Source organism: Metopolophium dirhodum, chromosome 1, assembly GCF_019925205.1.
Source record: "Metopolophium dirhodum isolate CAU chromosome 1, ASM1992520v1, whole genome shotgun sequence".
NCBI classification, from domain to species: Eukaryota; Metazoa; Arthropoda; class Insecta; order Hemiptera; family Aphididae; genus Metopolophium; species Metopolophium dirhodum.
Window position 1 is genome coordinate 8,775,734 of NC_083560.1, and position 12,272 is coordinate 8,788,005.

At 38.6% G+C, this 12,272-nt stretch overlaps 1 protein-coding gene across 1 annotated transcript; it reads right to left on the bottom strand.

Moving 5' to 3' along the window:
* Positions 1–5,440: 5,440 nt before the first annotated feature.
* Positions 5,441–6,799, bottom strand: LOC132947092 (E3 SUMO-protein ligase ZBED1-like). Its single transcript, XM_061017321.1, has one exon. It carries the CDS (start codon positions 6,797–6,799, stop codon positions 5,441–5,443), a length of 1,359 nt encoding a protein of 452 aa, XP_060873304.1.
* Positions 6,800–12,272: the final 5,473 nt, after the last annotated feature.

A 12,272-nucleotide genomic window follows, 5' to 3' on the forward strand; every position in this document is an offset into this window, starting at 1 on the left:
CTACGAGCCCCTGGAGTTCCATATCGCGTACCATATCGTCGATAGCAGTTTGTTTCTGCTGCGGATATGGGTATGGTTTGAGCGCGATTGGGGACGGGTCTTTTAGCAGAATTTCGTGTTCAATTAATTTGGTACGTCCTACTTTTTCGCTGAATACTACCGCGTATTTATTTAAAATCTTGGTTAGTTTCGCGCGTGTTTCGGGGTCGTTTCCGAATTCTAATTGTGACAGGTCGGGACGAGTGGCGGGTGGTTGAGATTTCCCTTTCCAACATGTCGACGTACGAATTTGCTTACCCATGTGAATTGTGCACGCGGCGTAATCCCAAGAGACTTCGTTGTTAACAAGAAAGTCGTGTCCTAGTAACGCGTCGCAATACAAATTGTCTAGGATGGTCGCTTCGAATTTTATATCGAGTGTACCTATCCTAGCTTCGAATGTGGAGGTGCCACTGGTTGTTGCAGTGCGACCGTCCGCCATCCGGACTGTGTTTGTTGGTCCGTGGGTGGGTGTTTTGCCGTATTTACGGGCTACTGTCGGGTTTACGTATGATTTTTGTGCCTGCGAATCTAATAGGGCTGTTACGAAGCCTGACGGAAATTCGAGTTCGACCGCGGGGGTCGGAATTTTGTCTTGGCATGTTCGCGTACCGTTATTAGTCGTATTGCAATTGGTCGAGCGGGACAACTGGTTCTGAACCGCGATGGAGACTGTCTGGTCGGTGGTGTTAACCGCCATGACCATACTGTCAACATCGGTTGCCTCGTTGCTCGCCTGTTGCCTTACGTGCGCAGACTGACCTAATGCGGGGATAAGCGCGGTGTGTGTGCTTGTGTCCCCGTCACCTGTGTGGGTGAACACCCGTGTCTCTGTTGCCTTTGTCCCTACACCTGTGGCTGCCCCATAAGCCGGTTGTTGTTGAACACACGTGTCACCGGTGAGGTGAGTGTGTTCAATGGTGGGGTGGTGTAGGTTGGGGGTCTGTGAACGGGTGCCGAGTGGTGATTGGACGGAAAAAATGTTCGTAGTTGGTTGTTCTGTGTGTTGAATTACCGAACTACGCGCTTTTCGATTACGCTTATTTTTTCCGTGTGTACTACCGAGAGTGGGTGGTGATGAGTGGGGGGGGTGGTGATGAGTCGATGAGGGGGACTAGTCCTCGTCGACTCCCCCGCCGTTTCCCGACGTGGTCGGTCTGTTTGGACACTTACTGTTCCAATGGAGTTCCCCACAATATCTGCACGGCCCCGGTGGTGTATTATCAGTTGCTTTCGCAAAAAATTTTTTTTTGACCGGGGGGGCTGTTTGTGGGGTTTCCACCCCTTTTTTAGTTTTAGGGGCCCATTGTTGTGGGGGCGGGTTGGTGTTGTCCGTTACCGGGTCCAAAACGCCTGCGATGCGTCGCAGCTCGCTGAACGTCAATGGCCGGTGTAGACGTATGTGTGTACGGAAAGTGTCACGCGTTAGTCCGGCGATAATACCTACCAACTCCGATTCGGATAGGCCGGTATTTACGCGGCGCGCGAGCTGGTTTTTAATCAGCACAAATTCCGTTAACGACTGTCTGGGCGTTTGACGTGTTGACACGATGTCGGCGCGCAATCGAGACTGAATTTCGGCGTTATTGAAATTTTCATAAAATTCCTCCCTAAATTCTGTCCAGGATAGGTCGAGTGCCCTGATAGAATTGTACCATGTACTCGCCGTTCCTTTTAATTGCGGCTCGACCGCCCTGCACCAACCCGATGGGTGTATACGCGCTTGCGTCAAAATCGACTCGGTATTGTCTATAAACCGTACGGGGTCCTCGGCCCTAGTTCCTGTGAACTCGGGTAACGAGGCTCTTGCTGTACGCAAGTCCTCGTACGGTATTAGTACCGAACGTTCCTGTACGCGTGCTTCATATGACGCGTGTTGTGACGCGTGTGTGGTGTGACCCGTATAGTCGTGTTGACCGTCGCGCGTGAAGAACGGTCGGTTGTTCGTGGCGGCAGTGTGGCTGGCGCTCGGCTGAGCGCCGCCTTCGTTGCGCTCATACGACCTACCCGACTGGTAACTATCGTGTGTGCGAGTTGTTATGTGTACGGGTGACGGGTGGTTGGTGTACCGCGGGACTGCAAAGTCGTGTGGCTGCTGCGTGGCGGTCGTGCGCGATTCCGTAAAGAACCGCGTCATGCTTGCCTCGAGCGCCATTAGGCGTGCCTCGAACGACGTTGTGTTGTTCGTTTGTGGCAACGCCAGTTTTAACTTTTGCAGTTGTTCCGCTGCGGTTTTGAAAATGTCGGTATCTAATGGGTGTGCGGACTGGCCCTGTTGCATGGTCAGCTGGTTGTCGCAGTCCTCTGGCCGATCGTCCGTTGGTCCTTGACTTGCCGTATGGCTTGTCGAGATACCCCTAGCCGATGGTTCGAAAATCTTACTGACGTCCGTGCTTAGCAGCGTTGATCGAACGTGTGGTTGTTGTCCAGTACCGTCCCCTAATCCTGTGATTGGGGCCTGCACTGGTTCAAACCTCACGTTCTCGGGAACTAGTCCGATTTCCCTAAGGTGCTCCTCTAGCCTGACATACACATCCGACTTCGACCCGGACACACTGAGTCCGCGGGCCGAGCACTCGCTACGCAGCTCCACCGACGATAACTGTTGTAACGTTTTACCAGTCATTATGTATGATTTAATTACAAATGCTGTCGTTAAGCAGTTGGTCGGTGAGGTAGCTTGTGTTTGGTGTGTGTACGTGGTTTAGAGACTTTTTTTTTTTTTTTTTTTTTTGACGTAAATTTTGTGCGCTGTTTACGGAAGTTTATCAGCGATTACGTTAGTAGGTCAGCTGTTGACGGTGCCGCCGTTGCGTTCCCAGAATAGCAGAACTGGGTCGACGTACTCGGCGGCGGCAGTTGACGGCTGCAGCGGCTGAAACCGGTTTTGGCCTGCGCGCTGTGCTGTTATCGACGGTAATGTCGCGGGACGAAAGGTAGGCGTTGCGGAGGGGTGGCGGTTGTTATATAACTACTTCCCAATCCGTATCACGGTTATGCACGGCTGCGCGGGATTCCCTGTTACGTGCTAGAAATAATTCTTACGTAATGTTCACTGGGAATCCTAGCTAACCGGCAAACACACTCCTGGCTAAACGTCTTAATATTAACTTAATATAAGCAATCTACCGAGGTATGTGTCAGCGTGAAAAAACTCTTACCTTTACGCTGTCTTGAGGCGATGATTCCTCTGTGGGGAGCCAATTTGACGCGGCTACGACGGTGGTGGTAGGTGGTCCGCGGAGAGCCGGTCGTTGATGGAGTGGAGCGGGTGGCGTTCGCACTCGGATGTTTTAAATGAGCAACACAAAACTCGGATGACGGTACGAGGTCGTATTTATTTTACAGTACAAGAAAAACAAATACAATAGAGAACAACGGACGGCGGGTTCCACAATTCAGCGTATCGATCGGATCGCAATGGTGTTGTAACGTGTGTACTCACGACGTGGGTTATGATGCTAGTTGTAGGTCTACGACGGCCGGTACTCGTTCTACGCGACTCGCCTTCCCGTCCCACCTTGTGCCTTTGTGGCGTGGTGGGGGAGTTGGCGTTGTCGCGCTGTAGCCCGTAGTGGCGGTTGACGAAAAATGTAGACTGGTCGCTGCGGTACCTGTACTTTGTACTGGTGGCCGCTGCGTACCGTGTCAACTTTCAGCTGTAATTTATAGAACTGAGTTTGGTAGTTATGTACAGTGTTGTGCGTATGCGTATAAACTTAGAATTGCAAACTTTGGATTGATATAAATTCCAAAATAAAATGTAGGAACTAATTGATAAAAACAAATAGTATTAAATACATTAATTTAAAATACATAAGAAAAATTATTTTATTGGGGAATATTTTAAATACTATTTTTTAACAGTTTATTAAACACTAGGTGGATATTCAAATAATTTTGGAAAATATTTGTAATAAGCAAACCAATTGTATTAGTGCTCACTGTAAAACACATAAAACATTTCATTTTCATACATTTTATAGTTCCACTCATTTCCCTATCATTTTTAACTAGTTAAAATACACAAATTTGCCAACTTTTGAAGGAAATAACTATCAAAATAATGATTTCAGCAAATTGTTTTTGCACAATTTTATTGTTTGACGCGGTACGCAGCGGCCACCAGTACAAAGTACAGGTACCGCAGCTACCAGTCTACACTTTTCGTCAACCACCACTACGGGCTACAGCGCGACAACGCCAACTCCCCACAAAAGCACAAGGTGGGACGGGAAGGCGAGTCGCGTAGAACGAGTACCGGTCGTCGTAAACTCGCCAGTTTGTAAAACCCCCGTTTTGACAGCCTTCCACGCGCCGTGCGCACGTACCACGACCACCGAAACATAATATTATCTATTTTTTTTTGTCATAGACATACCGCCGTCCGTTGTTTCTTTTTTTTTTATATATTTTTTTTGTTATATATATATGTGTGTATCCCGTACGGGGCAAAAGAAATAAACGCAAACCTCCATCACCTTAATTGTGTTTGCTATAACCAACCAACCAACGACCGGCTCACCGCGGATCACCCGACACCACCGTCGTAGCCGCGTCAAATTGGCTCCCCGCAGAGGAATCATCGCCTCAAGTCAGCGAAAAGACTTTTAGCCAGGAGTGTGTTTGCCGGTTTAGTGATGGGTGAAAATAACAGGAACAGTTATTTGTAACAGTTATCAGACGAGTAGCAATAACAAGCTGTTACTTGGAAGAAAAAATAACAGTTACTGAGTTACCGGTTTTCTTCTTTTAGAAAACATCGATTTTAATTTTAATTTGTGTTCTCGGTTATCGTTATTCGTTAATTGTTTTTAATAACAGTTAGTAGTTACCATCGGAATAACAGTCCGTTCACTCCGTTCCGTTGTTACTTAGTTAATAGTTATAAACAGTATATAATATATACCTACGTTTTAATTGCGCATGTATCAAATTAAAATAATTATCAACCAAGAAATTTATTTTAACAAAGGATGTATAATATGCTACACTACACTACTACAGTATCTACCTATGAAGTATAAATAATGAAAAGGAAATTGGAAAAGTAATGGTAATAAAAATATCAAAATTTATTTTATTAAAATATTTAACACATAGGTAATATTATTTAATTAGTATAAATTATTTAAGTTTAGTGATACTGATACTACTGTCACTGCTTACAGTACTACAAAATAACATTAATATTACTATAGGAATATTATAATTTTCTTTTATTTAATGATGTCTAATTAGTAATTTGATACTTAATCAAATTCAATATAAAACAATTCAAGCTATTTAACCTTTATGAATATAAATTATAAACACTTGTTTACTACGTTTATAATGTAATAAAATAAATTTTACCTTTTACATAAAGTATTTTTTATATAAAAATACAATATTGTTTAAATTATTTTAAATTATAATGAAGAAATAACAACATATGAACTTTCTCACTTTTTAGACGACAGCGGCGATCATTTAGCACTAAACCTGCACTTGAAAATATCCTTTCACAGGGAACTGATGTACCTAAATGACATAAACTATTTTTGGCCAATATACTTAGATTAGGGTAGTTATAGCTTTGGTCTTTCCACCATTTAAGCGGATCTTCGTTTCTGGATATAACTGCATCGTCCAAGTAGCGTTGAACTTCGACTATTGCTCTTGACTTTGCAGTCCCCAATGGTGAAAATCTTGCCACATTACTATCAATTTCACTCCAAATTGATAATTCTTCAGATTCGGGTATTGGATCCGGCTGTATATTTACATTTGATTGACTCTGTGGTTCTTTATCTCGAATAATTTGTGCTATATTTTCAATGATTTCATTTTTTATTGGATTCATATTCATGAAAGGCAGGTGTTTAAATCGGGGATCTAAGAATGTACACTTAGAAAGTGTCATACTTTTTTCACAGTTCTTAAAACCATCCCTTGCATCCATATTACTCAGTAACTTTTTAGCTACAAGCAATGCTCTTGGGGACAAATTCATTTTTATTAAACTATTGCACACTTTGTATAACCCCTGGACTATAACAATTACAAGTGAAGCTGTCATATATTTTTGTCCACTTATTGCGTTTGTAGCCTCTGCGAAAGGTTTTAATATTTTAATTAGATCTTGTAAAATGGTCCAATCTTCGGGTCTCAAAGTATCAGGAGCATTATCCAATAAACCTAATGTACCTCTAATTGATGTTTGCATCTCAACAAATCTATCTATCATGTAGTAGGTAGAGTTCCACCGAGTTTGTACATCTTGAATAAGCTTCTTTGGATCTTTTATACCGTTATTTATTTGGTAAGTTTTAAATACATTATTAGCTACAGTGCTTTTTCTGAAATGTGATACTATGCTTTTAACACTGTCTATTAGGTCATTTTCAAGAACAAGGGCTGACTGTACTATTAAGTTCAATGTATGAGCAAAGCATCCCATATTTTTAAAAGATAATGAATTGAGGGCATTTTTTATATTGGAAGCGTTATCGGAGACCGCGAATGTAATTTTGTCGTTTAAATTCCAAGAAACCAATACTTGTTTGATTGCTTGGCTCAAATTAACTCCAGTATGGTTCAAGTTAAAAGAACGACACTCTAAAAGTATAGACTTTAATATAAACTCGGAGTCAATGAAATGAATGGTGATTGCCATAAAACTTTCATTGTTCCTGGATGTCCAGCAGTCAGTGGTCAAACAAGCACTCTCAATGGTAGATACCAACTCTTTCATTTCTCCTAAACATCTCTCATACATGGCCGGAATATGGACTTTTGATATCGTGTTACGGTTAGGCAGTTCATAACTAGGATTCAACGCTTTTACAAATTCAATAAAGCCCGAATCTTCAACAACTTTAAAAGGTTGAAAATCTTTTACAAAAAGTTTTAAAAGTACTTGATCGATTTTTTTTTTAGCATCTACTGATAATTTTTTTGGCAAATAATTTGAAACAGATGTTTGTTTACGTTTGCGGACTGAAGAATTTGAAGCTTGGATCAAGGAGAAAGCATTTGATGAAGATGGTGTAGGGATTTGATCAGATACATCAGAAGTAGATGTTGATGGTTATATTGCAGAGGAACATGATGGAACTGGTGCGGGATCATCAATTTGTTCACCTTCATTACGATTCTAGAATTAATTAATTCAAAATATGATAAATATTCAAATTTAAAAATTTAAATAGTTGATAGAGTATCTATACAATTTGTATCTTAATCAGTTTTTAATTTAATTTCATAAAATATTGTACATTAATTGGATTATATTTTAAATAAATCTAAATATGTATAATATTGGTAATAAAAAGATGTCAAAATATTAAAATGCACTAATGTATCAAATTATACTTTTAATAACTATACATGATAAACTAGTGGCTTAAAGTTAAAATTTTTTAATATGTTATTAAATTATTTAAATATAATAATTAAATTTATTCAGTGACTAATTAAAAATATTTGATTTTATTAGGTACTTACATTCAAAGTATTTATCGGCAAGTTGATTCCATGACAAGTGGATAAATGTTTACGAAGATTTGTCAAAGTAGACTTATAAGAATATTTCTTTTGACATGTATCGCATTTAGCAATATATTTTAATTGGTCAAAAATAGTGAAATATCCCCAAATACTACTTGTGCGTCTATCCATAATCAATATTTTTAAATAATATTACAATTTTTTGACACTTTAAAAAATTAGTTCACTAGGACAATACTGGCAATAGAATTGAGCAGTAATGTGCAAGAAATCAGAAATCTGAATGAATTATGTATGACAGATACAGACTATAATACTAAAATATTTTACTGCAAGATGGGACACATTTATTCCAGGAATAAACCTGCATAATCTTGTATGTAATATCTTGCCTGCCACTACAGCTAGGCTTATAGTACTAAACAGATATAATATTTTAACTAGGATCTCATGTTTACTTTACTTCACTGCTATAAATAATATAACAGCCAAAACTAAGCCTCAAATATTTGTTAAATTCTAATGAAGTGGTTATTTTAATAATATGAATCAATAAAAATAAATAAATACACAATTTTAATACTCAAAAATATGTTTATTTATTAATTAATAATAACATATAAGCATTATATAATATAATAATAATTAACATAAGCCATAAACTATAATATAACATAGTACTATATAATCATAAAATAAAATTTAAAATAGTAAAAAAAACTAAGTCAAATAGGGAAATGTTTTTTTATTTTTAAGGAATAATTATGAAACGAAGTTAAATTTACAATGGCAATTTAAAATTAATTAAACTAAATACCGCATAATTGACAAATTACTATATAAATAAAGGTATTAAATTATTTAACTAACTCCCTACTGAAATTAAGCAAATATATAATATAAATAAATTTAAATTAGCAATTAAAAATATGTACATGCGTTCGTTTGACTAGTGTCTCATTATCATTATTATTGTACATTTATTTTGATTTGTTTAGTTATAGATATTATTAATAGGTTATTATTTTTTATTACGTTTAAAAATTAAATTAAAGCTATACTTGTAAACTGTGTAAAAAATATAAATAATTATGTAAAATACTCCCTACTCCCGCCACAAGCTTTGCTTACAGGGAGTAGGTATCAACTTAATATAGGAATATATAAATATTATATAATATGTATGTAGTATATAGTAAGTTGAAATAAATAAATACTAAATATCCATATACAATTAAATTATGTACCTATTCACTATCAATTAGTAGAGACGAAAGGTCCCTAATCCCTATGCACACTTAACATAATGTGTACTAAGTTCGAATACGTTGATTTTTAAACTTAAAAATTACGATACATAAGATGGTTAGGTATTTTGACTTAAGAACCAAAGCCTCCAATCGGCTATCAATAACATTGCCCTTTAATTAGTTAAATTATTACTAGGGAATAGCTATTTAATGTATCAATATAACAGAAACACAAGATAAATCTGAACTGGAAACCCCTGGCATACAGTTACTAGTCAGTAACAATAGTAACATAATAACAATCGTGCTTTACTGCTTTGGATATTGGATGGAAAAAAATAACAGTAACAGTTATTTTCACTGTTATTTTTTTTGTAACAATAACAGTTGATAACAGTTAACAATTTTAATAACAGTTTAGCATCACTATGCCGGTTAGCTAGGATTCCCAGTGAACATTACGTAAGAATTATTTCTAGCACGTAACAGGGAATTCCGCGCAGCCGTGCATAACCGTGATACGGATTGGGAAGTAGTTATATAACAACCACCACCCCTCCGCAACGTCTACTCTTCGTCCCGCGACATTACCGTCGATAACAGCACAGCGCGCAGGCCAAAACCGGTTTCAGCCGCTGCAACCGTCAACTGCCGCCGCCGAGTACGTCGACTCAGTTCTGCTATTCTTGGAACGCAACGGCGGTACCGTCAACAGCTGACCTATTAACGAAATCGCTAATAGAACACGTAAACTTCCGTAAACAGCGCGCAAAATTTACGTCAAAAAAAAAAAAAAGCCTCTAAACCACGTACACACACCACACACAAGCTACCTAACCGACCAACAGTTTAACGACCGCATTTGTAATTTAATCGTACATAATGACTGGTAAAACGTTACAACAGTTATCGTCGGCGGAGCTGCGTAGCGAGTGCACGGCCCGCGGACTCGGCGTGTCCGGGTCGAAGTCGGATGTGTATGTCAGGCTAGAGGAGCACCTTAGGGAAAGCGGACTAGTTCCCGAGAACGTGAGGTTTGAACCTGTGCAGCCCCCAATCACAGGATTAGGGGACGGTACTGGACAACAACCACACGTTCGATCAACGCTGTTAAGCACGGACGTCAGTCAGATCTTCGGACCATCGACTAGGGGTATCTCGACAAGCCCTACGGCAAGTCAAGGACCAACGGACGATCGGCCAGAGGACTGCGGCAACCAGCTGACCATGCAACAGGGCCAGTCCGCACACCCATTAAATAACGACATTTTCAAAACCGCAGCGGAACAACTGCAAAAGTTAAAACTGGCGTTACCACAAACGAACGACACAACGTCGTTCGAGGCACGCCTAATGGCGCTCGAGGCAAGCATGACGCGGTTCTTTACGGAATCGCGCTCGACCGCCACGCAGCAGCCACACGACTTTTCGGTCCCGCGGTACACCAACCACCCGTCACCCGTACACATAACAACTCGTACACACGATAGTTACCAGTCGGGTAGGTCGTATGAGCGCAACGAAGGCGGCGCTCAGCCGAGCGCCAGCCGCATTGCCGCCACGAACAACCGACCGTTCTTCACGCGCGACAGTCAACACGACTATACGGGTCACACCACACGCGCGTCACAACACGCGTTATACGAATCACGCGCACATGAACGTTCGGTACTAATACCGTACGAGGACTTGCGTACAGCAAGAGCCTCGTTACCCGAGTTCACAGCTAGGGGGAGGCCGTAATTTTACGGAAAATAATTGACCGGAATGATAAAAAATACGGAAAGTAAAATTATGGACCGTAATACTGCGGAACGTAAAATAACGGAATTAAGTCGTTCAAACCATAATGTCGCGGAACGTAAATTTATGGAACCTGAAAAATGCGGAAAAAAATAATTTGGAACATATGATTACGGAACCAGAAAAATGCGGAATGTAATATCATGGATAGTAATTCCCTGGACTGTATTATCCAGGAACGGACCGTAATTTTGCGGAAAGTAAAATTACGGAATTTATAATACCATAAACCAATGATTCTCAACATAGGTATTTCTAATTACAAAATGGTCGAATTAACTTCGGTTTTTTTTTACATCTCCTACAAATGATTTATTATTGACAAAATTACCGACAGTTGGGAACATATAATTTCATCTTAAATAGAAGGCACAAAGAGTGCCTCCAACATGACTTTTTGATAAATTGAAAATACATTTTTGAGGTTAATTAACTACCTACCTAGCTATTTAGTTTAAGATCTGAAATATACCACATAAATAAATATAATTATTTTGAAGTTTTGAACCATATTATAATATAAATATAAACAAATCAACCATTTTTTAGTCTAGAAATGTTTTGATTTGTACGTAATAAATTCATAAGTTTAATTAGGAAGATGTCAGGGAAGGTTCGACTGAAAAAAAAATACTTTGAAAATCAAATAATATTTATTATTAATTCAAAATTAATAATAATAAGTTAGGTACCTACGTACTAACTAAAGACACAGAATATTCAACGCCAGTACAAACATTATCACAATTCTAGACACAACTTCATATGACTTAAGACATTTTGTAATATAAAGTGTAGGTATTTATATTTTGTTGTCATGGATCTATTTAACTAATAACTAAATAGCAGACCCTATTCACTATTCAGTATTTAATTAGTATTAAGTGCTTAAGCTATTAGTAAAATGCTAAGTAGGTACCTATATTACCTAAGGTTATATTACATAGTATACCTAGGACCTACTAGCCAGTAGACATAATTTGTATTGTATCTTATCTAGTAAGTTGTAACCAGTGTTGATAAGTACTAAAAGACCTATTTAAAGGTTAGGTTAGGTCCATTTTTTTCCCATTATGCCTGTACATAAAAGCATTTAAGAACATGATTATATATATAATATATTGTAATTAAATCGGAAAAAAACTCCAGAAATTCACACTTAACAATTTTCAGTACCAATAACGTATGCGAATCGATTGAATCGTATGACGTCTATTATACGGCTATGTCTATTAACGAGCTGATAATATTATATTAATGTGGTTGTGTATATTTTTATAATATGAGTATAATATTAATAAGACTGCACTGAGTGCACTGTTTAGTTTTTCAACGTTATTTCCAAATTCCAATATCAGCCCGATTCTTCGAACTTCAAATTAGAACGTCTGAACGGGTTACATAATAATAAAACTCTACCATTATTCAATATATAAATTTGATAATCGGCGTTTGTTGATAATATGTTGGCTTATATTTACGGTTTTTAATATTTTAATCATATTTTTGGTTTTTGGTTTTTGCTTTGACGTTACTTTTTATTTCAACACTGGCCATTTATCATATTTTCATATTATCATCGTTTTTTAGTTTTTAAGAGGGCTCTACACCCACATGTGTTGTTCCCGTCTTATAAAATATATAGAACATAACAAAACTGTTTTGCGCGGGTAAGAACCACTCAGACTG